This window comes from Sebastes umbrosus, chromosome 3, assembly GCF_015220745.1.
Source record: "Sebastes umbrosus isolate fSebUmb1 chromosome 3, fSebUmb1.pri, whole genome shotgun sequence".
Taxonomy (NCBI): Eukaryota; Metazoa; Chordata; class Actinopteri; order Perciformes; family Sebastidae; genus Sebastes; species Sebastes umbrosus.
This window is the reverse complement of record NC_051271.1, coordinates 15,208,889-15,235,280: the sequence shown is the minus strand read 5'-3', so window position 1 is coordinate 15,235,280 and position 26,392 is coordinate 15,208,889. Positions and strand designations below refer to the sequence as shown.

Genomic DNA, 26,392 nt, shown 5'->3' with positions numbered 1-26,392 from the left:
ATTTGGCCTCGTTCTGACGCAACACTTAAAGAGTCGGTCAGCAAAAACTTCCAGTGTTTAATTCAGTTTGTTTAAAAAAAGCATCAGCACACAAGTCCCCAAAGAACAAACACATAAAAAGTGTTAAAACTGCACACAGTGAAGTAATTGGATTTTATGCCCTCGTGCAGCTCGCTCGCGCTTTTCTCTCCATGGTGCTCTGAAAAAACTCTCCAAACACTTCAGATGTCTTGTGAGCCTTTTCTTGCTTTTTATTCTTCGACAAACGCTCACAGGATCAAATATATCCAAGCACGGTGAAAGTTTCGAGATTAAAACAGTGACAAAAAAAAAAAAAAAGAATCAGAGAGAAACAGTTTTGGCGCATGAGAGCTTGTTTGAATGTGTGAAGGAGGCGCACACAATAAACCTGTTGTTAAAACCTTGCTGTGAAAATATGTTTGAAGAAAAAACAGCCAATTGTATTGTATGAAATGTATTCAAGTATAAAATAATGCCCTTTGTTTGGGGGGGTAAAAACTTGAGCAATGTGAGGGTACAAAAGTCCCCCTGTGGCATTTATACTAGCACCCCTTTGTGCAAGTTTGCGCTTTGGCGTCTCCACTTGGCGCATTATACCCAGAGCCCCTTTAAACGCGATTGTTTCTTTCTTTCTATAATGACATTTACCGGATCAAAACATGCTGTTAATTCGATCAGAAAGCTTCACCCCTCATAACAATGGCAGTATAATTTCTCCCAAAGTTTGTTAAGTTGACCGAAATTAGGCAAATGAATAGAGGTCTCCAAGGCTACCCATCTTGCAGGTGCGCGTTCAACACCAGCTGCATTCTTTCTTTATTTCTCACCCTCTCTTTCACACAGCATTATTAAAATTTAGGCCCAATGAAAACTATTCATTCTACTTGAATAGACATTTTTTCTTATAGGATAATAGGATACAAATTGAGCCTCTCCAAAGAGTCTCCAGTGGTGGGTATAAACCCTCGTGTGCCAGAGAGGCTGCTGCTTGGAGACGCTCGCTCTGACGCAGACGACGCGCTCGTGTGCCAGGGCTAATCACACACCTGCCGAGGACTCCCAACAAAAAAAAAATAAAGAATGTAAACAAAAAGCTTGCCATCTCTCATAAAAGATGGACGTGTCAGCAAGTCGTGTGAGAAACGCCGAGAACAAACGGGGGGGACTCCGTCTCCAAAAGGTCTCCCCTGAACTTGGCGGAACAGCCTATTAAAGGCTTACTTAATTACTCTAATGACACTGGACAGGCCTTTAAAACTCGGACCATGAGAGTTAAGATCGCTTGCTGGGGATTTGTAAACAGGCGATCGTGTGAGAAACGCGAGTTTGGAGATGGAAGAAAAGAGGGTTTTTGTTTTCAGTGCGCTCACTTCTTATTTCCCGCCTGGGTTTGTTACTATGCAAATAATATTCCAAAAGTAATCACGTGTCTTTTCAAACAGCCACGTGGATTAACAAAAGCAAAGTTTGCCCCCCTGCTAGCCCATGGCTTTAGATTTTTTTACTATTTCTTTAACTGATCCTAAACGCACACATTTTACCCAACAAATGCATGGCTCTATAATCCCTCCAATGGAATAATTTACAACCATGAATGCCAGAGTCCCTTTGGATGATCCCCTTTATAAGGACCATCTTTTCCATCCTCAAACCTCAGTTCTGCTTCATCTACTGCCAGAGCAACACTACTTTCCAGCTGAACTGATTTTTCAAGAAGATTTGTCAGACATTCGTCGATGGCATCTAAAATGAAAGACAGAAAGGTACGCGCTCTTCATGCGCTCTGCTCTGCTATTACCAGGACTGAACTATTTTGGCAACACTTTTTAACACTTTTGAGTCCCTTTATGGAATTTTGCATTTCAGTATTTACATCGAATATAGTTTGACCACAACTTGGAGTAATTTTCATGCTAATGGAGGTGGAATCTATTGTCCAACACCATCTCTGTCTGTTGCGCGCGTTATAGGATAACTATGGCGCGCTTTTTGGTGTACAATCTGACAGTTATGGGATATTAGATTGGAATTGATTGGGTTAAAAAACATTTATGCTTTGCTAAATTTGCTAAAAGAGGTTTCAAACCTTTGTAATAAGACGTCAGAGTTATGGAATCTGCTCGGAGCGCGCAGGTGTTCGCCGCGCGCTCTGGAGCAGCACAGCGCGCGCGCAACTCTCCTGGAGTTATTCTATACATCTCACCATCAACTTTCCAATATATTTCATTATATTTTCTATTTCGTCGCTGCATTTTCTTTTTATTCACACCTTCCTGGCTGTTTTATGTTCGTATTTCTGTAAATAAGGTGTATCATATGATCTGTGTTTGTGCTCATGTTGCCTCTCTCTCCATGTTTTCACAGAGAACTCCCATCTCTCACAAAGTCATTGAGAAACGAAGAAGGGACCGCATCAATCGCTGCCTTAATGAATTAGGAAAAACTGTACCAATGGCTCTGGCAAAACAGGTATTGTACAATTTGTTATATATATATTTTCTGTCAGAGATATTTTATCCACTTTACAATATTGATACTTAAGCAAGAAAACGTTTCTCAGCCAATGTTTAACAATGTAATATGTGTGGTCAAACATTTTCTAAAATTGGATTTTTTTATATTTGGTAGAACTCTGGAAAACTGGAAAAAGCTGAAATCTTGGAAATGACAGTCCAGTACCTGAGAGCTCTCCACTCAGCGGATTTCCCCCGAGGAAGAGAAAAAGGTGAGTCAACTTTCCACGGAGCTCCAACACTTTACGCACCCAGATCCCACATTTCTGTTAATAGACTGTATGGAAACTTCTACAGTTCCAATTCGGTAAAACTCTGAGTTATTTGTACATTTATTTACTTTTTAGTTTTACCTAACTTATATGTACATATTTGTTGTTGCAAGTCCAGCTTTACGCACCAAAAACTACTCTCGCTTCAAACTTGTTTATCATTTCTTCCTGCACTGGCTCCCAGTAAGTCACAGAATTGTCTTTAAAACACTACTGCTTATTTACAAATCACTAAAGGGGGTAGTTCCAAATTACCTCTCAGATATGCTTCAGCAGTACACACCTACTAGACCTCTAAGGTCACTGGGAAAACATGTATTAGTAGTACCCAAGGTGAGAAGGAAACATGGTGAGGCTGCTTTTAGCTGCTCAACTGTGGAACAAACTTCCAGATTAGATCAAAGATGCACCAACAGTGGCCATCTAGACTCAAGACCAAAAACTGTTCTCAGACGCTTTTCTTAATTGATCAAATGCTGCACTTCACTTGTCTTTTGATTGTTTTTATTATCCTTTTAATTTTTTTTCTTTTAACTCATACTTTTATATTCTTTTATTCGTTTTTATCTTATGCACTATGTGCTCTTTTATGTATCTTGCCAATTAGGTACAACTCTGAGTTATTTGTGTATTTATGTACTTTTTAGTTTTACCAAACTTATATGTATAAATTTGTGTTGCAAGTCCAGCTTTACGCACAAAAACTACTGTGCGTCAAACTTGTTTATCATTTCTTATCCAATCCAATCCAAATTTATTTATAAAGCACATTTAAAAAACAACAAAAGTTGACCAAAGTGCTGTACAATTATACATAAAAACATAAAAACAACAAAATAAAACACGAAGACCAACTTAAAAACCAACAGGACATTAAAATATAAAGAACGTTTTCTTTTCAAGAAAAGAAAAGGAAAAATAAATTAAATACATTTAATGCAAAATTAATATTGGTCTCCATAAAATAATGTTTTCACACGTTTCTAGCAAGGGCAACATGGTTTATTTTATGTGGAATAATTTTCTGAAAATAAGTCTTTACTGTTAATCTGGTTTCACATGTAGCAAGAAAGTGGAAAGTAACTAAGTAGATTTACTCAAGTACAATTTTGAGGTACTTGTACTTTTACTTGAGTATTTCCATTTCAAGCACTAAATTTCAGAGGGAAAACATTGTACTTTTTACTCCACTACATTTATCTGACAGTTGAAGTTACTAGTTACTTTGCAGAATAAGACTTTACAAACAAAACATATAATCATAATAGGAAAGGAAAAAGGATTAAAATAGTCAACTCTCATCTGCAGGGGGTGGTAATGTAATAGCTGCTTGCTTTTGATTCATTCATTCCAGGTGAACTGCTGGCTGAGTTTGCAAACTACTTCCACTATGGATACCACGAGTGTATGAAGATACATTTATTGTTGGAAGTCAAGCTTTACGCACAAAAACTACTGTGCGTCAGACTTGTTTATCATCTCTTATCCAATCCAATCCAAATTTATTTATAAAGCACATTTAAAAACAACAAAAGTTGACCAAAGTGCTGTACAATTATTCACAAAAACATAAAAACAACACAATAAAACACTAAGATCAACTTAAAACCAACAGGACATTAAAATAATAAGAGCGTTAAGACCAATATAGGAAAGGAAAATAGATTAAAATAGTCAACTCTCATCTGTCTCTGACTCTAATCGCTGCTTGCTTTTGATTCATTCCAGGTGAACTGCTGGCTGAGTTTGCAAACTACTTCCACTACGGATACCACGAGTGCATGAAGAACCTGGTGCACTACCTGACCACAGAGGACAGGGCTGAAACCAAAGACATCAAGTACGCGCGGATCCTCGCCTTCTTGCAGTCTAAATCTCGTGTGATCACCGAGCCTGTGTTCGGCTCTGTGGGCTGCTCGATGCCAGAACCGTGTGACTACCTCAGCCAGCTGCACTCCTCCTCTCCGGAGCACCAAAGCCACCACAGTCCGTCTGACTCCCTGTTCCAGCAGAGTCCACCTGGACACTTCTCCTGGCACGGCTCGACCCGCAGCCCGACCATCTCCTACCCATCAACCATGCCTCCTCTCTCTGCGCACACACACACACAGCAGCAGCACGGTGGATACCTGTCACAGGTGCAGGGACTCGATCACCACTACTTCAACTTCATCGGTCACACGCACGCCAACACGTTTAGTTTGCACAGTGCGCAACACGCAATGTAAATAGTTGTTGCTATTTGATTTTATTTATATATTTTTGTGAATGATGGAAATAGATCTTGTACAGTACATCTTGTGAATAAATATTTCTGACTAAAAATTCAGCCTGTTTTGTGATCATTTATACTATCGTTTATCTGACGCACTAGTGTAAAAATATCTCCAAAATAACAAGAAATTACAATTCTGTTACCTTCCTGGAGGAATAAAGTACCGACAAAAGCAAAATCAAGGATGAGAAGAGAGAGAGAGAGAGAGAGAGAGAGAGAGAGAGAGAGAGAGAAATATTTCCAAGTGCAACTTTGTGAAAGATGTTCTAATTCTAATTCTAATTCTAATTCTAATTCTAATTCTAATTCTAATTCTAATTCTAATTCTAATTCTAGTTCAGCCTGTTTGTGATCATTTACACTCAGTTTATTGTGACGCTCTATAGTGGGTAAAAATCCACAGATCTCCTTTATTTATATATTTGTGAATGATGGGAAATAGATCTTTGTACATGTTGTGAATAAATATTTCTGACTAAAAATCCAGCCTGTTTTGTGATCATTAATCATAATGGAATATATAGATTTTCATACAAGGCACGCAGTTCCATAATAAAGGAAACAGAAGTGATGTGTTTGGAAAGAAAAGTTGCATTTCTAGGACCTCAAAGAGTTATAATGCCAAAACAAGATAAAAGTTAATGTCTTCCTTCTCAGTTTATTGTGACGCTCTATAGTGCATAAAAATCCACAGATCTCCAAAATAACAAGAGGAGGAATAAAGATAATAATGAGAAGAGAAAGAGAGAGAGAGAGAGAGAGAGAGAGAGAGAGAGAGAGAGAGAAAGAGAGGGAGAGAGAGAGAGAGGGAGGGAGAGAGAGAGAAAGAGAGAGAGAGAGAGAGAGGAAGAGAGAGAGAGAGATTGAAAGAGAGAGAGAGAGAGATAGAGAGAGAGATAAATAGAGAGAGAGAGAGAGGGAGAGAGAGAGAGAGGGATATATATATATATATATATATATATATATAGAGAGAGAGAGAGGGAGATAGATAGATAGATAGATAGAGAGAGAGAGAGAGAGAGAGAGAGAGATTTCCAAGTGCAACTTGATTTTGGCCTACAAATTATTGATGAGAAATATACAGAAACAAACTAACATCTAAACAAGAACTTAGATATCTTTTTAATGAAATAAAAGTAAATCAGGACTGTACTTGTTTTTGATGGTAAAGTGAATCATTTGGACAACAAGGCTGACTGGGCTCAAACTATGAAAAGCTCCAAAAGGCTCACTACTGTATTTGTGTACTATCTACCACTAGTCTAGTCCACACAGATGATCTGTGGGTTTAATGGGTTTACTGGGTGTCACAGCAGGTTTCCAGGAGGCAGACATGAGCCTGACTCCCACTGGGCCACCCGCTCCGGACTTAAACAAACCTGCAGTTAACAAAACCATTGACTCACCCAACACTCCCCCTTCCTTAACATTCAAATCTGTGATTGAATACAAAAACAGTTCTGGAACTAATAATGGAAAATAAAGATTTGCATACAAGAAAAGGTACACAGTTCCATAATAAAGGAAACAGAAGTGATGTATTTGGAAAGAAAAGTTCCATTTCTAGGACCCTTAAAGAGTTATAATGCCCAAACAAGATAAAAGTTAATGTCTTCCTTCTGAACTTTAGCCAAGTTTGACTATTTCCATCTGTTTAGGGAAATGAGGTTGACTATTCATCAGGAGTAAAGAGGGACGTTATGCAGGGAAGACGGAGCCAACCCAGGCTAAAATGTGGCACTTGTTTATATGTAAAATGTGTTGTTTCTTCATTCAAACACTGAATCTAAGTGCAGCATTACATTACATCAGTGAGATCTTTCCCTCACTCTCTATAGAGGAAAGCCATATTGGTGAAGTTACTGATAGAAAGAGCTCTTTTGCTCCCACTGAATAAGGAATTACTCTGATCAAAAGAGAATTGTTTTTGCCAACCTTGTGTCTGCTATATGTGACCACAGAGCTTCAATAAATGCATTAAACTGCTTCCAGGCTCCTTCTGTCTTTGTTTAAGTAAGTCGTATAGTGTTGGATTGTACAAAGGAGAAGTTAAAAAAAAAGGAGCAGGGGAGAAAACTCCTTTTTGTTTTTCTTTTTTTTTAAAAACCAAGGAGCCCCATTGTGGTGCATCTGAAAGGGGAGCAATCTTCTGCGTCTCTTGTGCTTTATCCTTGAGTGATTGCGAAGAAAAATAATCAACACCATGAAATCCAAGTTTCTCTCTGAGAGGAGTTCAAGAAAACACTTTTACCTCCCAGTTTTCCTTCAAAGAAATCATTACACATACCTCTCTCCGGTGCCATCTTAGGCGATAATGTCTTACCTTACTGTAAGACACCAACAAGCAAGGTGTGCTGTAGGTGTCCTCATGTGTTTGTTGACACGTATAGGGACAGATATGATGGATGGAAGAATCCTTTCTGGGTGGATGGGTACAGATGCATGGATAAGCCCACATTAACCGCATGGATGGTTGGATAAACCCACATTAACCAGCCTCTGACCAAAAAGACAAGCAACAAGAGAGCAAATGAAAGAAATGCAAGACAAGTGTTCACGCAGATGGAAACGTGACAATGCGATAAAAGAGGAAAGGCTTTGAAGGAATACTTGGATCCCTACAGCTCCAATATTGGTTTAAATCCTGACTCTAAACACAGGAAAAAAAAGACTCATGTTCAGCCAGATGAGAAAGATTTAGCACATCGCATGAATAATAATAAAATGAGCACGGATAAAAAGGGACTCCAAACCATTTATTGTCATGTAAACTGAGCCGCAGTGGTAAAGCTTCACTTTGAGAATGTTTGTCTTTCGCATTAATATCACATGCTGAACATTAACAATCCGATCTTTAGAGAAATTATTCATCACTGGGATGTCAAAGGAAAACGCAGTTCACTCTTTAACTGTGATGAGCTGAACTGAAGTCGGGCAAGTTTATGAGGGGATAAAAACAAGTTTTATCAGCGTATGGAAAGAGGGACGACGATGGGAATAAGTTTAAGACATTATTGTTCTCTCATATTTATGTATATTATAGATGTAAAATAACTCTTATCAATTAATCAAAACAAAACGGTAAATAAGTTGTACTATTTTGAGAAGCCTTGTGCATCCATTTACAATAAACAGTTGTTCTGGGTTGATTTATTTATTAATTGTTATAGTGCAATAACTGTATTTAAAGCTGCACTTCTATCTGCAGACATAAGACAATCAATACCCACCGTTCCTTTTATTGGAATCTTTGTATTTAATTATTTATTGCAACTTGCACTTCTTATTTGTGACTACTTTGGTCCCAATACAGTTCATGTTAGTGTATATAGTAGTCAGTATCTGTAATTAATTTGTATATAGCAGATGCTTATAATGTTGTGTTCTAGTTTTTAAAAGTTATCTATGTGTCTGTTCTTGTACTTCTGCTGCTGCAGTAACATCTGACTTTCCCTGTGTGGGATCAATAAAGTTGATCTAATCTTACAGGATCTAAAGGGGCTTTTCAAGAAAAGAAAAGGGGAAAAAAAATACATTTAATGAAAAATTAATATTGGTCTCCATAAAATAATGTTTTCACACGTTTCTAGCAAGTGCAACATGGTTTATTTTATGTGGAATAATTTTCTGAAAATAAGTCTTTACTGTTAATCTGGTTTCATATGTAGCAAGAAAGTGGAAAGTAACTAAGTAGATTTACTCAAGTACAATTTTGAGGTACTTGTACTTTTACTTGAGTATTTCCATTTTAAGCACTAAATTTCAGAGGGAAAATATTGTACATTTTACTCCATACATTTATCTGACAGTTGAAGTTATTAGTTACTTTGCAGATTAAGATTTTACAAACAAAACATATAATCAGTTTATAAAATATGATGCATTTTTATGGATGAAGTGACTCAACAGTAGGCTATGTAAAATTCGCTCCACCTCGACCAACTACAACATTAAAATGCACCAGTAATAATAATAATCAAATAATACAATATTATATAATATATATAACAATAAACACACTGATTCTGCATTTTACTTTTGATACTTTAAGCACATTTTGCTGATAACACTTTAGTACTTTCACTGAAGTGACATTTTGAATGGAGAACTTTTACCTGTATTGGAGTATTTTATACTATATAGTATAGTATTGCTATGTAGGTATTTTGGTAAAAGATCTAAATTCTTCTTCTTCCTCTGGAAACAGAAAGCATACACAGCTTAATTTCTGCAATGCAACTTCACAGTAACAGTTTACAAATTAGACACTGAAAGTATGTAAATAACTGGCTAAATTGTTTAACTGATAAAGGTAAACATTTTAATTTCTATAACATTGTTAGAAATATTATAAATAAATTGTTTCCTCTATATTGTGCTTCAGTTTTTTTCTCACCCAAAGGATCCCCACCATTAATCTCAGGGGTCACTGGAAATAATCATCTCCTTACCGAGTCATTTTTGCTTGTAACTGGAGTCCCTACAGTCTTAACAAGATGACATTTGCAAGTGCCGTGAGATATTTCTACTTTTTTCCCCAAAGTAAGTCAGTTTGTTTCAAGTATTTTCTCCCTGTACCTGCAGATTTTTTTTCCTGTGTTAAGAAGAAGGTTTTTCAGACAGATTTATGATTTAATAAGATGGAGATATTGAACAGTGATGATAAATGGGATGCAAAAGCAGAACTCTGTTTATTATTTTCCGATACTTTTTCAAATTATACTTTTTTCTTTTTAAAGACTGGGTACTTCAGGCCTCTAAAATCCTTCAAATGAAACAATCTGAGAAGGAAAACGGCTCATTGCTCATGTCCACACCGAGGCCACAACCCGTGATGACACATCTCTTCATTTTAAAGGAATATTTTGGACATTATGAGGAATACGCTTATTTGTTTTCTTGTCAAGACTTAGATGAGAAGATCACTCTCTATCCATTAAATATGAAGCTACAGCCAGCAACTGATTGGCTTAGCTTAGCACAAAGACTGGAAGCAGGGGCAACAGCTAGCCTGGCTCTATCCAAAAGTCACAAGATCTGCCTACCAGCACCTCTAAGGTGCTAGGTTGGCTAGTCCGAAACAGAGTGAAATTTATACTTTTGGTTTATTTTATATTTAGTCTGGTTCGTTTTCACAGAGCACAAATTAAAGTGGACCAAAAAGAAAATAATTTATTGAGGGTCGTGTACAACGGGCTCAACAAACCGCACCAGAGTTCGATTAAAAAGGACTAAATGTTGTCTTGTGAAAGCACCCAACTCACAATCTAATAGGTTATATCTTGTTCGTTCAATCTGTACAAAAACGACAAAAAAGTGATAATTTGCAGGATGTTATGTGTCTGTCTGTTACTTGGCTGGGAATAGCAACTTAAATAGTCTGACACAAAACCCCCCCATAAAACAATTATGATTTTTACACATTGTTTTTTGTAAATAAGTGAGATATTAAGATTTATTAATGGGCATTAAAGGTGCTGGTAGGCAGTTTTTGTTACCTTCGGACAGCTAGCTGTTGCCCCCTGCTTCCAGTCTTTATGCTAAGCGTCTACAACTGTATAGCCTACTGACTATCAATCCTCTCATCCATCTGTCGTGAATTAAGAGTATTTCCCAAAATGTCGAACTGTTACCTTTAAGGGGTCACAAGTGCAAACGGTTGGCTGCTGTCTCCCAAAGAGGGACCCACCCATTAAGTGTCTGAGAGCTCCTGTTTTGATCTTTGCACCCGTATGAGCACCAAAGTCAGGCTTAGACGGTTAGCTAAGCTTCTGAGAGTGCAACAGCAAATCTCTTTCCTTTACCCCGGTGTAGTGTGTTTGTGTTGCCCGTGTGTGTGTGTGAAGGAGGGGTACGGTCGAGCTTTGGGAGCGAAGCCAAAGAAGACGCTGTGAGAAACCCAACAGTCAGGGCTGGTTGGTAATCAAAGTCCTCCATCGGATCTCTGCCGGCTCACCTCAGGACGGTCGTCTGATCTCCAGCATGAAAAGACGGAGACACAGAGCAGAGGAGAGGAGGGAGGGAGGGAGGGGGAGACAGAAGAAGAGAGGGAGAGAAACAGTGAGAGATAGAGGGAGTGTTTGGAAAAGGGGGGAAAGGGATGAAGATCATTCCCACAACAGATAGCACTATCTCACAGGGTTTAAAGGGCCCCCTTTCTGTACACCTCCCCCTCCTCCTCCCTCCTCTCCCCCCCCTCCTCTTACCAATAATGCCAAAACTTGGCAGCCAACCCAGAGCACATGAGCAACAGTTTCCCATCAGAGAGAGGCAGCCATCCTACTGCCTTGGCACCAGCGATGTCTGAAGAAAGACGGGCACTGTAAGGAGAGAGACAGACATGAATGGAGTCTGTTAGGAGAAAAGAAAACAGCACACATATCAATGCCTTTGGATTGTCTGGGAGTGAGAGCACATCACTGAAACTGACACAAAAAAGACAATATTTGGTCTGATGAGGAGCAGAAAGGAAATATTTTCTAGACGTTTTTTTGTATTTTGCCCAGGCATGCTAAAAAAAGTGACGTTACACTGAAAGTATCAGATATGAAATTGGCTTTTTCACAGTCTTCTCTGCCCCCTGCTAAGGGATGAGGGCTTCACCTTTTTGCACTTGGCACAACCCTCCATGTGCTCACCAGCAATGCCATCAGATTATGCAAATCCATGGCGATGTCCCATTCAACACTACCTCCATTTAGAACTGAGATATTTGAGCCAAAAATGAATAGAGTGATAAAAGAAGCAGTGTTTTTAAAGGAACGAGAGCAGGGTCAAAGACATCTCCGACAATAAATGAAAACATAATGAATACTGTACAGAATATCCCACTGTGGACCATCATTTCAGTCACTTGCTCTTTGTCTTCTTCTGTTGTTTTGTTAAGTTTTTCTCGTGTTAGAGCACGTCGGCCGCCGCAGCCGCAGACAATTTGAGAAATATGGAGGCAGCATGGGAACAGTCCAACAAGCGTGCAACAACACACTATAGAAAAAGAGTTAAAGAAACAAAAAAATTAACAAACAAAAAGAAACAAACTGGGACCAAACTCTTTGTTATTCATGGGAAAAAAAGAGCAAGCTTGTTAACTTGCACAATTAAGGCATCATTTGCCAAGAGAAAGTGCAGCTCTTTGTTTTTCGGGGGACAAAAGGTTGAGAGAGCGTGTTTTAAATGTGGCGCTGTGAGCTCTGTGAGGGTGGGTTTGGTTATCATGGTGTGCCACAACAAGGGGCACTTTTGTCACGAGCACAGACAGTGTGACATCGGAAAGTGCTCGAGATAAATCAGGTGATTTTGCATGGTAGTTAGACAAAGAGCGCCATACATTCCAGTTCCTGTGTGTGTTTATAAAGGGAGTAAAGAGGAGACAAATATAACAACAACACTGTGTGAGTAATTTCACAAGACGTCTCCAATAGAGTGGCATAATTTATGATTTAAGGCCTTTTTGTTAAAGACTAATGGCATTAAGTCGGACAACATCAATAAATTATTCATATTTTGAAGAATATGTTAAATTAAAGAACCCTTAATAAAGATATTTACCTAATTTTGCATACATTTAGAAAAATCAAGATCAGAAATTCAATTTCAAAATTGTTCTTGCAACATTTATGCTTTTGTTTTCATGACTCTGACTCTCTTGTTTCTGGTTTCCTTATATACTGTAGCTACAGACCATTATCAGTCATGTGACTTATAGATATAAAACATTACATCATCTTTTTCAATATCAGTATCAGAATGAGACTTCATTCACCAAGTACAAGGAATTTGCTTTGCTGCAGGTGTCGATACGATAATAAAATATATAAAAAATAAGATAAAGTAGCTAAAGAAGAAAGAGGAGAGATAAAGAAAATTAAAAAAAAAGTTTGACAAAATACAACATTAACTGGGGGCACAAAGATTTTCAAAACAAATATATGATAAATATAAATCAAACATTATTACAACTAACTTTTAAAAATATTCTCCGGTCCGGGGATCCCCAGGGATCAGTGGCACTCTGTCAGGGGGTCTGGGAAATAATTTGCAATAAATTATAAAATTGTGCTGTATCAAAAATTATTAATGTATTAAAAAGTGCATATCTACAGATGGGGACCATTTACACCAATAAAACCAGCACATTGTGTCCATTACTCCCACCCACGTTAGCTCTGGGCCAATAGAAACTCTGATATGATTGTGACACACAGCAATAAGTTACTTTTAAGTTGAAGCACTTACTGAAAGTCAGCTTTAAATAAGTAAGTTTAAACGTCTGGATTTATTAGGACTATATGCTCGTTTTGCTACTGTTCATTTCTGAGAGCTTTTAAGATCAATTACCTGAAATGCAATTTGAATAAAATCACCCTCTGTTATTAACATTCTCCGCTGTGAGACTAATAAAAGATTATCTCATCTCATCTCATCTCATCTCATCTCATCTCAACATGATTCAAATTTAAATGTGAAATTGAAATTTATCAATATCGAACAGGTCTGAAGTATTTAGAATACAAATATTTTCAATGGCATCTAAGTAGAACTGTAGATTCTGTGTTTTTCCACACTAAACTCGGTGCAATTACAGTTTAGTTCGACCAAAGCACACTTGGTGATTGTTGGAAAGAGGAAAGACGATGGTTTAGGTGTGTTTTATTTTGTTTCTGTCCAGTTTGAATGAAGTGTTTTACGATGCTCCGCTACGTGCAGCTGATCTCAACATAAACAAAAATACACGTGGATGATGGCGCAAGCTGCAGGGGGTGGGTGGGTGGGTGGGTGGGGGGGGGGGGGGGGGGGGGAATCGTACTCGGGCACCTTGGCGGAGGTCTGCGCTCTCCAAGTGCCATTCTAGTTCTGTACTCTAAAGCTTTTAGTTACACAATTAAACCTCTCTGGCTTAAACTGCCAAAAATAAAAACCCAGAACGTCTCCATCTTAACTTCAACCGTTTCATTGGAACTACTTTCTACCAAAGAAATAGTCCCGATGAAAATGGTTGACAGCATAATCTGTGAATAGTTCAGAATAACACAAACATTTCCACTGGAAAGAGATGCTTTTCAATTAAAAAAAAAAAAAAGAAGACAATCAGCATTTCATTCACCTCCATTGAATCGGGACAGAAGCAGAAATCCTCAATGCTGGAAAATAACTAAATATATTTGCTCTAGTATAGTACTTTAAGTACAGTTTTGAAGTACTTCAATTTGATGCTACTTCGACTAGAGGGAAATATTGTAATTTTTACTCCGCTAGATTTATTTGTCAGATTAATACTTTTCACACAAAACATTTGATGATCTTATAAAATATGATGTCTTACTAAAGATTAAACCCACACAACAGAGGGCAAAGCTGTTAGGCTTCACTTTGATGACATGAGCTACAACACTGCTACTTTTAGTTTTACCTTAGTAAAGTAGTAAAAGCATAGAGCAGATGAAACCAAAACTATCAGCATGGCTGGATACCATCAGAGTAATTGAAAAAATAATGTGCTCTTTTGTAATTTGGGTGAACCTGTCCTTTAAATTATACAACAAGTGTTCATCAAAACAGTCTCTATGTTCCTGGTCAATCATAGTTTGAGTGAAATCCTGCAGGACGTTTCTAGAAGCAGAGCAAAATGGAAATAAATCAATTATCCCGTCGAGTAGTGAACAGCTCTCGTGTCTGTCGTCACTTCACTTTCTATTTCCCGGCATCACACACTTAACTCGCCTCTTTCTCCTCTATTCTGCAAGTGGAGCTCAAGATCTCCAGCAGCACTGGAATTCCCATCTTGGGATTCAATGAGGAGAGCTATCCTTTCAGCTTCAATCACTCTCGTGCTTGTGAGGCTGCATTCACGTGTGAAGGTTTTCTTTGAGAAATCCTTTAGGTTGTACTGAGGCTGGTTTTATTCCTGCCAGGAATCTTTCTCAAACATAACGCTTCAGTGGCGAACGGAGAATATGAAAACCGACAACGTGAATCGGGAGAATGCAACATGAAGCTCTTTGGGGATGTGAAAGGCCGTGTGTGTGTGATGTGGTCAGACGGTCACAGCTGAGGCACCTGACAAACTTGACGCCCCGGTCGACTCTTTGCAGGGCGATAAAGAAAGGGTAAATAAAACCCAGAGGTCCTAATGTGCTCCCTGTGCGCTTGGCTGGACTCATGAGGGGCGAGCATGGTATGTTTGCCCTTTTGTCCGGCGAGATGACGGACGCTCCTCCGTATTTAGCTGTGTCCGGGGCCAGCGTAGGGCCAGCGAGGGGGGACCCCAGGGCGCCACAGGTCACCCTCTGAGGTCACCATCTGAGTAACCAATCCAGAGAAAGAAATAAAGGAGAAATGAGATTGGCAGCCAGTGAGGGTCGTAGACTTCATTTCAAGTGACTGCATGCGATCAAACTGAATGAGATCCAGCAAATATATTTTCTCGTGTGAATGTTGATAGTGTGACTGAACGCTTTTAATTGAGCTGAAAGAGCTCTTTTTTTTAAGGATAAATGACGATAAAGCAGAACCAAAGAAAGACGTCCACACACCAAGAGCACAGACACTGACAGACGAATGCAGCGATTTTCAAAATAAGAAACAATATTGTAAATTTGAAGAGTGTTTCTTTTTGGTTTCACAGTGTCCTAACAGTCTGATTGGTGATATGTCAGTGGTCATCGTGGTGGTGGACGAAGCGGTCATACCCTCAGTGACCTCACAGTGACCTTCACAGCAGGGCACCCATGTCCGACACCAAGAACATGATGCAGCACAACACAGACTATGGAACAACAACCACATAAGGCAGTAAATCAGTTTGAAAAAAAGCAAGTCAGTCATCAAATGAGACGGACTGAGCTGCCAGAAAACCAGCGATTTTTATGACGTTTTAACATCAGCTGTTGGTAAATTGTTATGTGTCTAGTTGGAAAAAAGGCAACCAAAATAAGTGTAGTAGTTTTAAATTGGTGTTGAAAAGAAACTTTATTTTAGGTGTAGAAGAATTATAAAAGGCCTTATTTTAACCTACAAACAAAGAACCTCTAACAGTACATTGGATCCCTGTGCACAGTAAAAAAATAAAAACTACAGAAATGTTCCCACATATATGTAGATAAACAGCACATCAGACTGGGGACACTGTGTTGACATGGCCAGTATTAAAGGCCACCGGTGTATATTCTGAATTCTGATAATAATGAAAAGAGACATTATTTATTCTAACGTACACCCTGTTTTCTATCCCTGGTCACAGCATGTGGATCTAAGAGCAGTTTTTAGTTAAAGTTCAATTGTCTTGGTGCAGTTTACCAAATTAAACAAGCTGCTTTTAACCTTTGGTTCATTAAAATGACCAGACTGCAAACATTGCAAGTGTCTGAACCTGTTAGACTGGTGTTGAACAAATAGAAAAGAGTTATCATTTCTATTACATATTCTTTATCGGTTTTGTATATTGCTCCACCCCTTCTTCAAATAAAGTCTTTTTAAGTTAATTTTTTCGATACATAAAATTAAATAAAGTTTCTTTTCAAAATCAATTTAAAACTTCTACATTAATTCTGGTTGCCCCTTTTACCAACTAGACACATAACAAAACACAATTTGCCAAGAGCTGATGTTAAAACTTCATAATGACAGTACTGACATTGTAGTATCCATCACAAAACCTAATGCAGATTAGATTAATTCATCCTCTGGTTTCAGTTGTCATAAATTTGAATTGACTGACTACTTTACAAAAGGTGATTGAGTTGTTTATGTTTATATTCTTCCCAGCAGTGATCACCTAAAACTATCTTCAGGTAAATGTATGAATTCATTCAAACTATTTTATTTTTCTTCATATTTGAGTGGGGAAGTTAATTCATAACATTGGGAACGTTATGAGTATTAGTATGACAAAATAATCTTAATATAACGTCTGCTTAATAGCATTTTACCCAATCCCATGATTTATTAGCAAACAATATATTATAATTTTAATATCCGTTCACTGAGACCGTGAGACGCAGATGAAAACTGTACAAAAATATATTAAGTGGACCTTGAGTTAAGATTATTTTGACCCACTATTTTTCATATTGTTTCTAAGACTTAGCTGCAGAATATTAGCCCAGCTGCCCCCTCTGAACTCCCGCTATCAGAACAGAGCCAACATACACACAAAGGAGTGTTTTTTTTATACCCAACATTAACACCCATTAGGAAAACAAACAAGGGCTCAAGAGTGCATTATTCAGACGTATCTGCTGCACTCAGAGTTGGCAGCTCTGCCCTACCAACATGCCAACATCGGGGGTGACTCTCAGGCTTCCCGAGGCGGGGCTGGGATCCATTCAAACTGAGATCAGACAAACTGTGAATATCTCAACAGACAGATACAATTTTACGTTGTTTGGTATCAGACATTAATCTAGAAAAAACCTTCAATGTCACTACTAATCACAACAAAAGTACATGATCTGAATGTATCTGAATAATGGGGTAAAAATACGGTATATAAATAAAGATATTATCATATCACTATTTGCAGATACTCTCCCTCTGCTCTGTGTAATAAATAAGAATTTTAAACCATTATGTTATCAGTCTGACAGAGATAACAACAAATGCACAAACATATTATTACAGCTATCTGTGGACAAAACCCATTAATGAAGTGAATCCTAAAAGAAAATCTGTATCATGATGAGTGGCTTGCTACGAGAATTAAATTTTAGCTTTTTCAACTCATGAAATCATCATAAAGTAAGAACAAATTCAAAACTTTCAAGTTAACGAGAGAGTGCCAAGAAGTTTTATGTTTTCATTCCAAAGTAGTGTTGGAAAAAAATGCACAAAATGCAAAAAGATGCACCTGTTTAAAATGTTATACCAACTGAACGCTGAGCTGAAATGCCTATGGAAACCCTGGTCTATAGGGTGTCGGTTGTGGAGTTTCAGACTGAGAAATAGGAGGATTAAAAACAGCCGCAGAACAAGCCAGCGTTTGTGAGGAGAAGACACCCACAGATAACTTTCTGAATGGCCGCTTACGCTTCTCCTTTTCTCTCCCCATCATAAGATAGGAGAGGAGGAGAAAAAGGACTAACAAGATGCACATTTTACATTGAAAACTGTTATTGTTCCCCTCCTAATCTGGCCCACCATCTGAGAGGAGGGCTGCGCTAAAGAGCGGGGGGCTTTAACGGGAGGACGAGAGCCAACTCTGCAGGGACAGGGGAGGAGAAGGGGAGAGAAAGGGGGGAGGCAGGGGGTTGGTCTTTGGCTTTAAGGAGGGGATCAGTTGGGAAGTGTAGAATGGATGTTTCTTTTTCTCTATGGGGGGAACTTTGTATTTGACTGTTGTTTGTATCTGTCTTTCAGGGGCCTGATCCCCGTGGGCCTGGACAGAGAGATGCCTCTATATGTGTTAGCATGTGTGGAGCAGTGAGTGTGTCTATATATGTGTGTGTGTGTGAGGCAGAGAGAGAGACTGATGGTGGGATCTACCCCTCTTCTTTCCTACAGCTGCAGCTCAGCGGATTAGCCGTCATCCACAAGGCAACATTACACAAGTAGCCTTTGAACAAAAGTCATGGATACTATTAATGATATGGTAATCCGTAATGGAGCTACCTCCCAGTAGTGATTATACTGACATGGGAAGAATGTCCAAGAGTCCTGGACGCAACTACCCAAACAACACTGTGGCTATTGTTGGCAGGCCTGGTCTGAGGCCTGCACCTACATCCACTGGCATCAGCCGACCAACAATCCCTTCCTCCTACACACACACACACACAAACTGCCCCCTGCTTTCTTGACACCCTTCCCTCCACCCCGATCACCCTATGAATAAAAATGAAAACCCAAAAATGGATGGAGAGAAAGAGAGGGAGGGAAGGGGTGGGAGCAGAGGGGAGAAAAACAAAGTGTCTTGGCCAGGATCAGCCAGGGATTTCTCCCTATGTGGTTCCCACACACTGACTCGAGCTGGATCCCTCCTCTCTCCCTCTCTCTCTCTCTACGCGGTCCATCCTTTCTCCTCTCAGCCAGGGAAGACCACACAAACACTAAATGATTTCATGATTTAATCTGGGACAGTGGTGGAGAGGATGAGAGTTGAGTCAGTGCTCCGCTTTTCATTCCTGGGGGTGCTACGAGGCGCTGTGGTGGGTGTGTTGGGGTGGAGGTGGAGGGTGGAGGGGAGGCCACTGTTTGCCTGGGTAAATGCTCTCCGTTGGACAGGCTGGGTCACAGCGGGGGTGTTTAACTCTAAAAACTTGTCCCTTTTAAATACAATTACCAATTTCTCTGTTCACTGCAGCCACTAATCCACTCTGATGTTAGTCCAGTTGCTGAGGTGAACACACAACTCAGGGCTCAACAATAAGAATTGGTAAGTAAAATGCCAGGTCGGGCTCGTAAATCTAGTCCTATTGGGCAAGTGGTAAAAAGAATTAAAAAGATAGTTTTTTCTGGAGTTGATGATAGAAGTAGCTAAGGACTGGAGTGAGCCATCTCGCTTCATTCTCGTCTCTATTGAGAGTTGCACATGCGCGGTATCGATCAGGAACTTGCGAGAAAATGACGGCAGGTAAAAACAAAGTTTATGAGCCGAAGAAAAAGCGAGAATTTCAATTATAAACAGGAGTTTAGTTGTGTGACATTATGATGTGGGCGAAACCAGATTAATTTACTTATTTCAAGAGTAAACATGACAATTAACTTTGGTCTTTGTTGTTATTTGATAACTACTTATAAATAAAACTATTTGTATAGGGCAAGTCAAAAATTAGTGGTGCAGTGGTTAGCACTGGCGCCTCACAGCAAAAGGGTTGAATCCGGCTTCTGTGTGGAGTTTGCATGTTCTCCCTGTGTTAGCGTGGGTTTTCGCCGGGTTCTCCGGTTTCCCTCCCACAGTCCAAAGACATGCAGGTTAGATTAATTGTTGACTCTAAATTGCCCGTAGGTGTGAATGTGAGTGTGAATGATTGTCTGTCTCTATGCGTCAGCCCTGCGATGGACTGGCGACCAGTCCAGGGTGTACCCCGCCTTCGCCCAATGTCAGCTGGGATCGGCTCCAGCCCCCTAACGGGATAAGCGGTTCGCAGATGGATATTTCTGACCCATTTGCACGACTGGGCAAGTGAAAAATATCATTAACATTGAACCTTCCCTGCAACTGTGCATAATGTGTGTATGAATTAATAATATTATGTAAAGAAATGTGCATAGCAGGCATTTTTGTGCAAAACCAACAGATTAGATTGTATGTAGCAACTCATACAGTCATTTTCCTCTTTAACTGCTCAAAGAACGTAACATAGTTTTAACAGCTCAATAATTCATGACTTTTTCTAACTTCATTAGAACTGCTTATAAACAGGATTTTGAAGTGATGACATGTTTCAGAATAAATTGCTGCTCAAGATCTCTAGCTGTAAAATATGGTGAATTACAATGAATATTTATATGCTCTATATCTGTGATTGGTTTGGTTATTTTTTACGCAGCACTACACCCCCCAAATCCCAAATAAATCTATTAGGATTTTTTACAGTTCATAAGAGGTGGAGCAGCGAGTTAGGCCTTGAAATACAGGAACGTCCCTGTGTAAGTCTGTGAAATGACATTTTGGCAAAGAAAATGTATGTATTTTTGGTCATGCATTGCCCACATGACATAGTTACATAAGACGCCCAGTTTATGGTAAATCTATACTTTTCTACATATTGTGTTTTAATAAGATCAGAAGTAAAGAAAGAAATATTTGAAGGTAAAAAAAGGTTGATATTGCAATTACTATTATTTTTACCTCAAGCAACAGGTAGATAAGCCAGAGCTGACGAAACACAAAAGGTTAATGTAAAATGTAATCATTATGTATATTGCTATCATGCACAGAGTAATTAGGCATTAGTTTGTCGTACTGTAACTATGGTGTCTGTACTGCATGTGTTTTATGTACTGATAAACACCTTTTACATTACATTTCTTTATGTGATTCAATTATGAATCTGTGCATTTATCATTTATTCGCTGTCTTTACCTCATTGTTCCTAAAAGAGGCTCAGAGAATATCCCAGCATGCATTAGGGGAAATAAGGTAAACACTGAGCTCAGGTCACCTTTCCACCACAGAGCTAACTCCTTATAACTAAGTATATTGTTAGTATGGGTAAGATTGTTCAGCATAAAAAAAGTATTAAGAATAAGCAGGGTTAAAAGGTAAATACTGTATCTATGCCTAGATGGTGTTAACTGTTAAGGAGTTGAATGCAAGCAATTTAACGTTGCGCTTCATTATGTTGGGTCAAGATCCAAAAACGTATAGTCTCACATTTCACAAAATGCAAACAATAACATATTATTTAAGGCTTTGTCAGTCCCCTTGCGTCACTGCATGGAATACAAAAAGCTCCCTCCTGGATGAAATCTTTGTGTTTGTTGGACCCATTACTAATAAACTGACCTATGTGTGTAAAACCGGCAGAGTGACCCTTGAATAAGATTTGTACAAACTGTTTCATGCTCTATGGGGGGACCCAGAGACTGAGTTAAAGTTAAATTAAACTTTGCAAAGGTGTTGACTGTAACATGCAGCAAAAAATCATTTTGAATGAGACAAGATGCAGGTGCTGATAGCAGAGAGGCAGACAGGTCCAGTGTGAAGACATTCAGTAGCAAAAAGGTCACCATAACATGTGAGCCCCGCCCACTGAGATTAATCTGACAGATATTAGGCCTCCCAGATACCACACACACACACACACACACACACGCACACACACACACACACGCACACGCACACACACACACACACACACACAGACCAGACAAGATAAGACAAGACAGACAGATTTTCAAAATTAAAACCACACTTCCAATAAACTGCAGGTTAAACTAAACTGATTGATATTTGAGTTAATTGAAAAATAAATATTGAGATATGCTGCTATAAATTCTGCCAGGATTTTTGAAAAGTGTTGTGAATGAAGTTTGTTAATGTGTGTGCTTGTTTATGTGTGAAGGCAGTTATGTCTTCAACATTTTATAATAAAATGTTTCACCAGAAAAGGTTACATTTTCTTGAGAAAATTCAAGTGTGGCTGCTTACGCTGAAAACTGTGCTTGCCAACACCACAAACAAATGAAAAAGTCTTAAATATTAATTGTTTGCCTGTGAGTTGCAGTGTGAGAGATGTAGTTAAAGTTGAAGCGCTTAAAGCAGTTGAAGTGTCTGTTGAATTTGAACATCAGCAATCAGTTATTGAAATATCAGAGTTAACTGACACTTCAGCTATCTCTGATATTTCAATGTCAACTGAAGTGTTTAACCAGCGGGAAACCTCTGGGTCTAAGAAGTGAAGCCAATGCAGAATTGCCTTAAACTTGCATTCATTCTAATAGCCAGCAGGGGGCGACTCCTCTGGTTGCAAAAAGTCTGATTGTATATAAGTCTATGAGAAAATGAGTCTACTTCTCACTTGATTTATTACCTCAGTAAACATTGTAAACATGAGTTTATGATCTCAATCACTAGTTTCAAGTCTTCTTCAACACAGCATGATGTTCATTTAGTGAATTATGGTCCCACTTAGAGTCATATAGACCATAAAGCAGGGGATGCTTTGAACGGGAGCCCATCTACAACGCTGTATCCAGTTCTCTTCATACATCCATGATGCTAACGGTACCTGGTCCCGCCGGAGCTCTCTCCACCACCTCGTCCACATATGGACACTTCTGGCTCCAAACAACCGAGATGGTGACCGCCAAAATGCCAAACGCAAGGCTTCAAAACAAGTCCACAACCGATGGGTGAGGTCACGGTGGCTACGTCCACTTTTTATATACAATCTATGGTTTAAAGAAGCGATTTGAAGCGGTTTGTTTCGAGAGGGCCTGTTAATTTATGCAAATTTAAAAACAACATTTAAAATGCCACTTCTTAACCATTAGGCTGCCTCTGGATCAGTACTCTTTGTAACAGCTCTGTCCTTGCTTGACTGATATGTCAAAGTTGAGGACACGGAGGAAAGAAGAGAATGAAAATACCACACAGGCACTGACACAGGGATCAATCCGATTGGAATGATTTAGCATTTCTACGTTTTGAATAAAAATGAGTGCGCTAGACGGTGGAGCAGTTTGATTAGTGGGATCCTTAAGTCCCTCGAAGCCTTCACGGCCCATTCTCTCTTCCGTCACTGCGAAGAAGAAAAGTCCTCTTTCTCTCTTTTCAGAAGTCCCTTGGTACCCCGGCTTTTTCCTCACTGTTGGTATTACAAAATCCCCATTCAAAACAACCCTTGTCACCTGTCAACTAAGCCAGGCTGGTTTGCTAGGTCTTTATCCTCAGCACATACACTCACACGTACACAGAGGCTGACTCCCTGCCCCCACCTCCATTTATGCACATATCCCCTACATTCATAGAAAATACATAGACACAGACACAACCGCAAATCCCAACCGCACACACACACACACACACACACACACACACACACACACACACACACACGCCCACCCACTCACACATGCTCACACACTAAAACCACATGTCTGAGAGCTGTTACTATAGCAGTTTAAAATTCATTACCCTGTTCACTTTAACAAACGTCCACACTGGGATGGGCTGCTTTCAGCTGCGGCCCAAAGACTTCACGTGCTGCAAGAAACAAGCCTGTTGCATCGCGGGCCAAGAATATCTGCTGACAGAATAAGACAAATTCATACAATCAGGAAACGTTTAGACGTATATGGGGATTACAAGTAAAAGGTAAAAGCAAAGTTTGAACTTGTATTGCAGTAGGTGCAGAACATTTTGCATACTGACAATCTGTAAACTCCTCGTAAACTTCCTGATGACCAAACAGCCCCAATACTTATGCAATATACAATACAATAAGACAAATACAATGTATAAAATGAAATGCCTGGTTTTTTTTTTTAAGGGTCGGAGCAGCGGCCTTACTGGAATTATTAAGAAATATAAGTATAATACTAGTGTACATAATAGTTCGTAATAGTTTTTTTCTGTTATCTTATTAATCTTCTTGATTATACTTTTAATATTTTATCTTATTCATTATAATAATGTCATAATATGTTTTTTAACCCCTATGTTTTATGTGGTGCTGCTATTTTGGCTAGGACACTCTAATCTCAGTGAGGCCCTAATAAAGTTATACTATACTATATTGTATGTTATTTACATTTTGCTTTGAATAAAATACAGGACATGTTGATTTTTTAAAAAACATTAAAAAACTGCAAAATTGGGTGCCACTTCCTAATAAGCAATACTTTATAAAGTGTTGTTTTTGATGGTTAATTAATCACATATACATTTTTATTTACAGATCAGAAATAAGCCATTTATGACAATTTATTAACATGTACTCTTGCAGAATTGATGGTTTATTATGAGTAATGTAATTAGTAATAATTAATTCACTTTCTAATAAGCCTTCAAGTCTGCAGTTATAAATGCTACATCTTTAATTAAAGGTTATTATAACAGCTTACAGCTACATTACAGAATGTTATAAACCATACATAAGGTGTTCATATACTGCTTGTAAATGTATACATGGGGGTAAAATGAATGGTTATGCCAACATTTGATAATTACCTTCATGTACAAAAACACAGATAATGACTTTGCATTACAGTTTGTTTGCAGAGATTGTATTGGTTGATTGATGTTTGCATTTTTACTCAAATAAGATAATGTGGCATTTGTGTGTGTGCCTGTGTTGGGAGGAGCATTGCTGCATCCCAAACTGCCATGACGATGGGGCAGTGAACATTTCCGTTGTCGACCAGTGAAAGCTTGTGCAGCAGCTGTACAAACCTGAGCTTAAGTCCTGAGTCGCAGCTTCACTCTGGGGAGGGGGGAGAGGAAGGACGAGGGAGGAGAAACACGGTGGTGGAGGTGGTGGTGATGGGGGTGTTTAACTGATGGCCGTAGAGAAGCGTGAGGGTCACAGCAGAGGGTGGTCATCCGGCCCGGTCACTTAGCCAAGGCCCAGCGTGCCCCGAGCAGCCGTCGCTCATTAACCCGCTGACAGGAGCTCCGGACATCGAGGAGCTTCGCCCCACACAGAAAGGTCACGGGGTCAATCAGCCCTCTCTCCGGCCATCAAATCAAGATGGACGCACAAGCAGCGACTTATCCCCAAATCAAAGGGTCAGTGATGCATTGTCAGGCACACTAACAACACACACACACACACACACACACACACACACTGAGAAACACACATCAAAACAAATTGATTTATCAAAGGTGTTAAGGCTTTTTTAGACTAATCTACTTTAAGGTTTTCAGATCATCTTAAACCGTGTTTCAACAGAGACAAGAGGAGCATAAAGACATTACATTGGGCTCAGCGTGTGTGACATTGAGAAGATATTTGTGCTTTTAATTTATTTGTTAGCAGAGGGTGTAAATGTGAAGGGTAGAATAGAATAGAAATGTATCCACTCACCTTTGGTGAAGTAAAAACAAAATGGTTTAATAAGCATTTTATCAGTGATGGTCAAATTATACAAACGGTAAATATTAAAAGTCTGTTTTGTATCTAACTTGGGAAACAGTAATGTGGGGCTGCAATATTAATTATTTTCATTAGCGAGTAATCACTTGATTATTTTTTTTTATTATTATTTAATAAATGGATGAATAAAGTTCCCTTCACTTCAAATTGATCAACACACAATCCAAAACCCAAAGAACAATAATATTAAATAGAGAAAAGCAGCAGATCCTCACGTTTAAGAAGAATGTTTGATGTTTTTTGCTTGATAGATGATTTAAAAGATTCAAAATGATTGTTGATTCATTTCAGGCTTTCCTGTTGTAATTTGTAGCAGAGGCAGGCCATCTCACCTGAAGCACCTCCACTAATCATAAATATTAATACACCTTTATGAAATAGCTGTTTCAAACAGCAAACGCAACATATATTTAATGTGAGCAGCTATTGTTAAAGCTGTTTAGGGCTGTCAAGATATCAGATTTTCACGATTATCGTAGCCAAAATAATTCACAATAACAATATTATTGCTATATCTATAGAAAATTTAAAAAAAAACAACTAAATAATGCTATCAGTCAGATTCAACTTTGTTTATTTTGCATCTTGTCTCATATTACGAGTGTAAGGAGGTGGAGTGAGTCTGTAACCATAACTGTATATATGAAATGATTTAAGAGGTGCTGGATTATTTACATGACATCACCACATGTGTATTATTAACACAATATCAATATTTAATTTTGAAATATCACGGTTATCATCAACACCGTTATAGATCATTTCACAGTT

General features: G+C 38.8%; 1 protein-coding gene and 1 long non-coding RNA gene across 4 annotated transcripts; one reads left to right on the top strand and one right to left on the bottom strand.

The window, feature by feature from the left end:
• The first annotated feature begins 877 nt into the window (after nucleotides 1–877).
• On the top strand, nucleotides 878–5,300 carry helt (helt bHLH transcription factor). The gene is made up of 4 exons (XM_037765487.1): nucleotides 878–1,784; nucleotides 2,386–2,490; nucleotides 2,650–2,746; nucleotides 4,535–5,300. Exons 1-4 carry the CDS (start codon nucleotides 1,758–1,760, stop codon nucleotides 5,032–5,034), a joined length of 729 nt encoding a protein of 242 aa, XP_037621415.1. The 5' UTR covers nucleotides 878–1,757; the 3' UTR covers nucleotides 5,035–5,300.
• A 4,765-nt stretch (nucleotides 5,301–10,065) lies between these two features.
• On the bottom strand, nucleotides 10,066–26,356 carry LOC119485751. 3 transcript variants are annotated; one of them, XR_005206352.1, is made up of 5 exons: nucleotides 25,553–26,356; nucleotides 24,916–25,275; nucleotides 23,659–23,767; nucleotides 11,288–11,401; nucleotides 10,066–11,051 (listed from the first exon to the last, which is right to left on the bottom strand). It is a non-coding gene; the product is annotated as an uncharacterized LOC119485751 (long non-coding RNA). The 3 variants fall into 3 exon arrangements; XR_005206353.1 differs by having other exon boundaries at nucleotides 10,066–11,056; nucleotides 24,916–26,356; XR_005206351.1 differs by having other exon boundaries at nucleotides 24,916–26,356.
• Nucleotides 26,357–26,392: the final 36 nt, after the last annotated feature.

Coding starts and splice junctions, on each gene's coding strand:
- helt (XM_037765487.1), top strand. CDS start 1,758: ATGGCATCTAAAATGAAAGACAGAAAG. Junction 1,785..2,385: donor CTAAAATGAAAGACAGAAAG/GTACGCGCTCTT, acceptor ATGTTTTCACAG/AGAACTCCCATCTCTCACAA. Junction 2,491..2,649: donor CAATGGCTCTGGCAAAACAG/GTATTGTACAAT, acceptor TATATTTGGTAG/AACTCTGGAAAACTGGAAAA.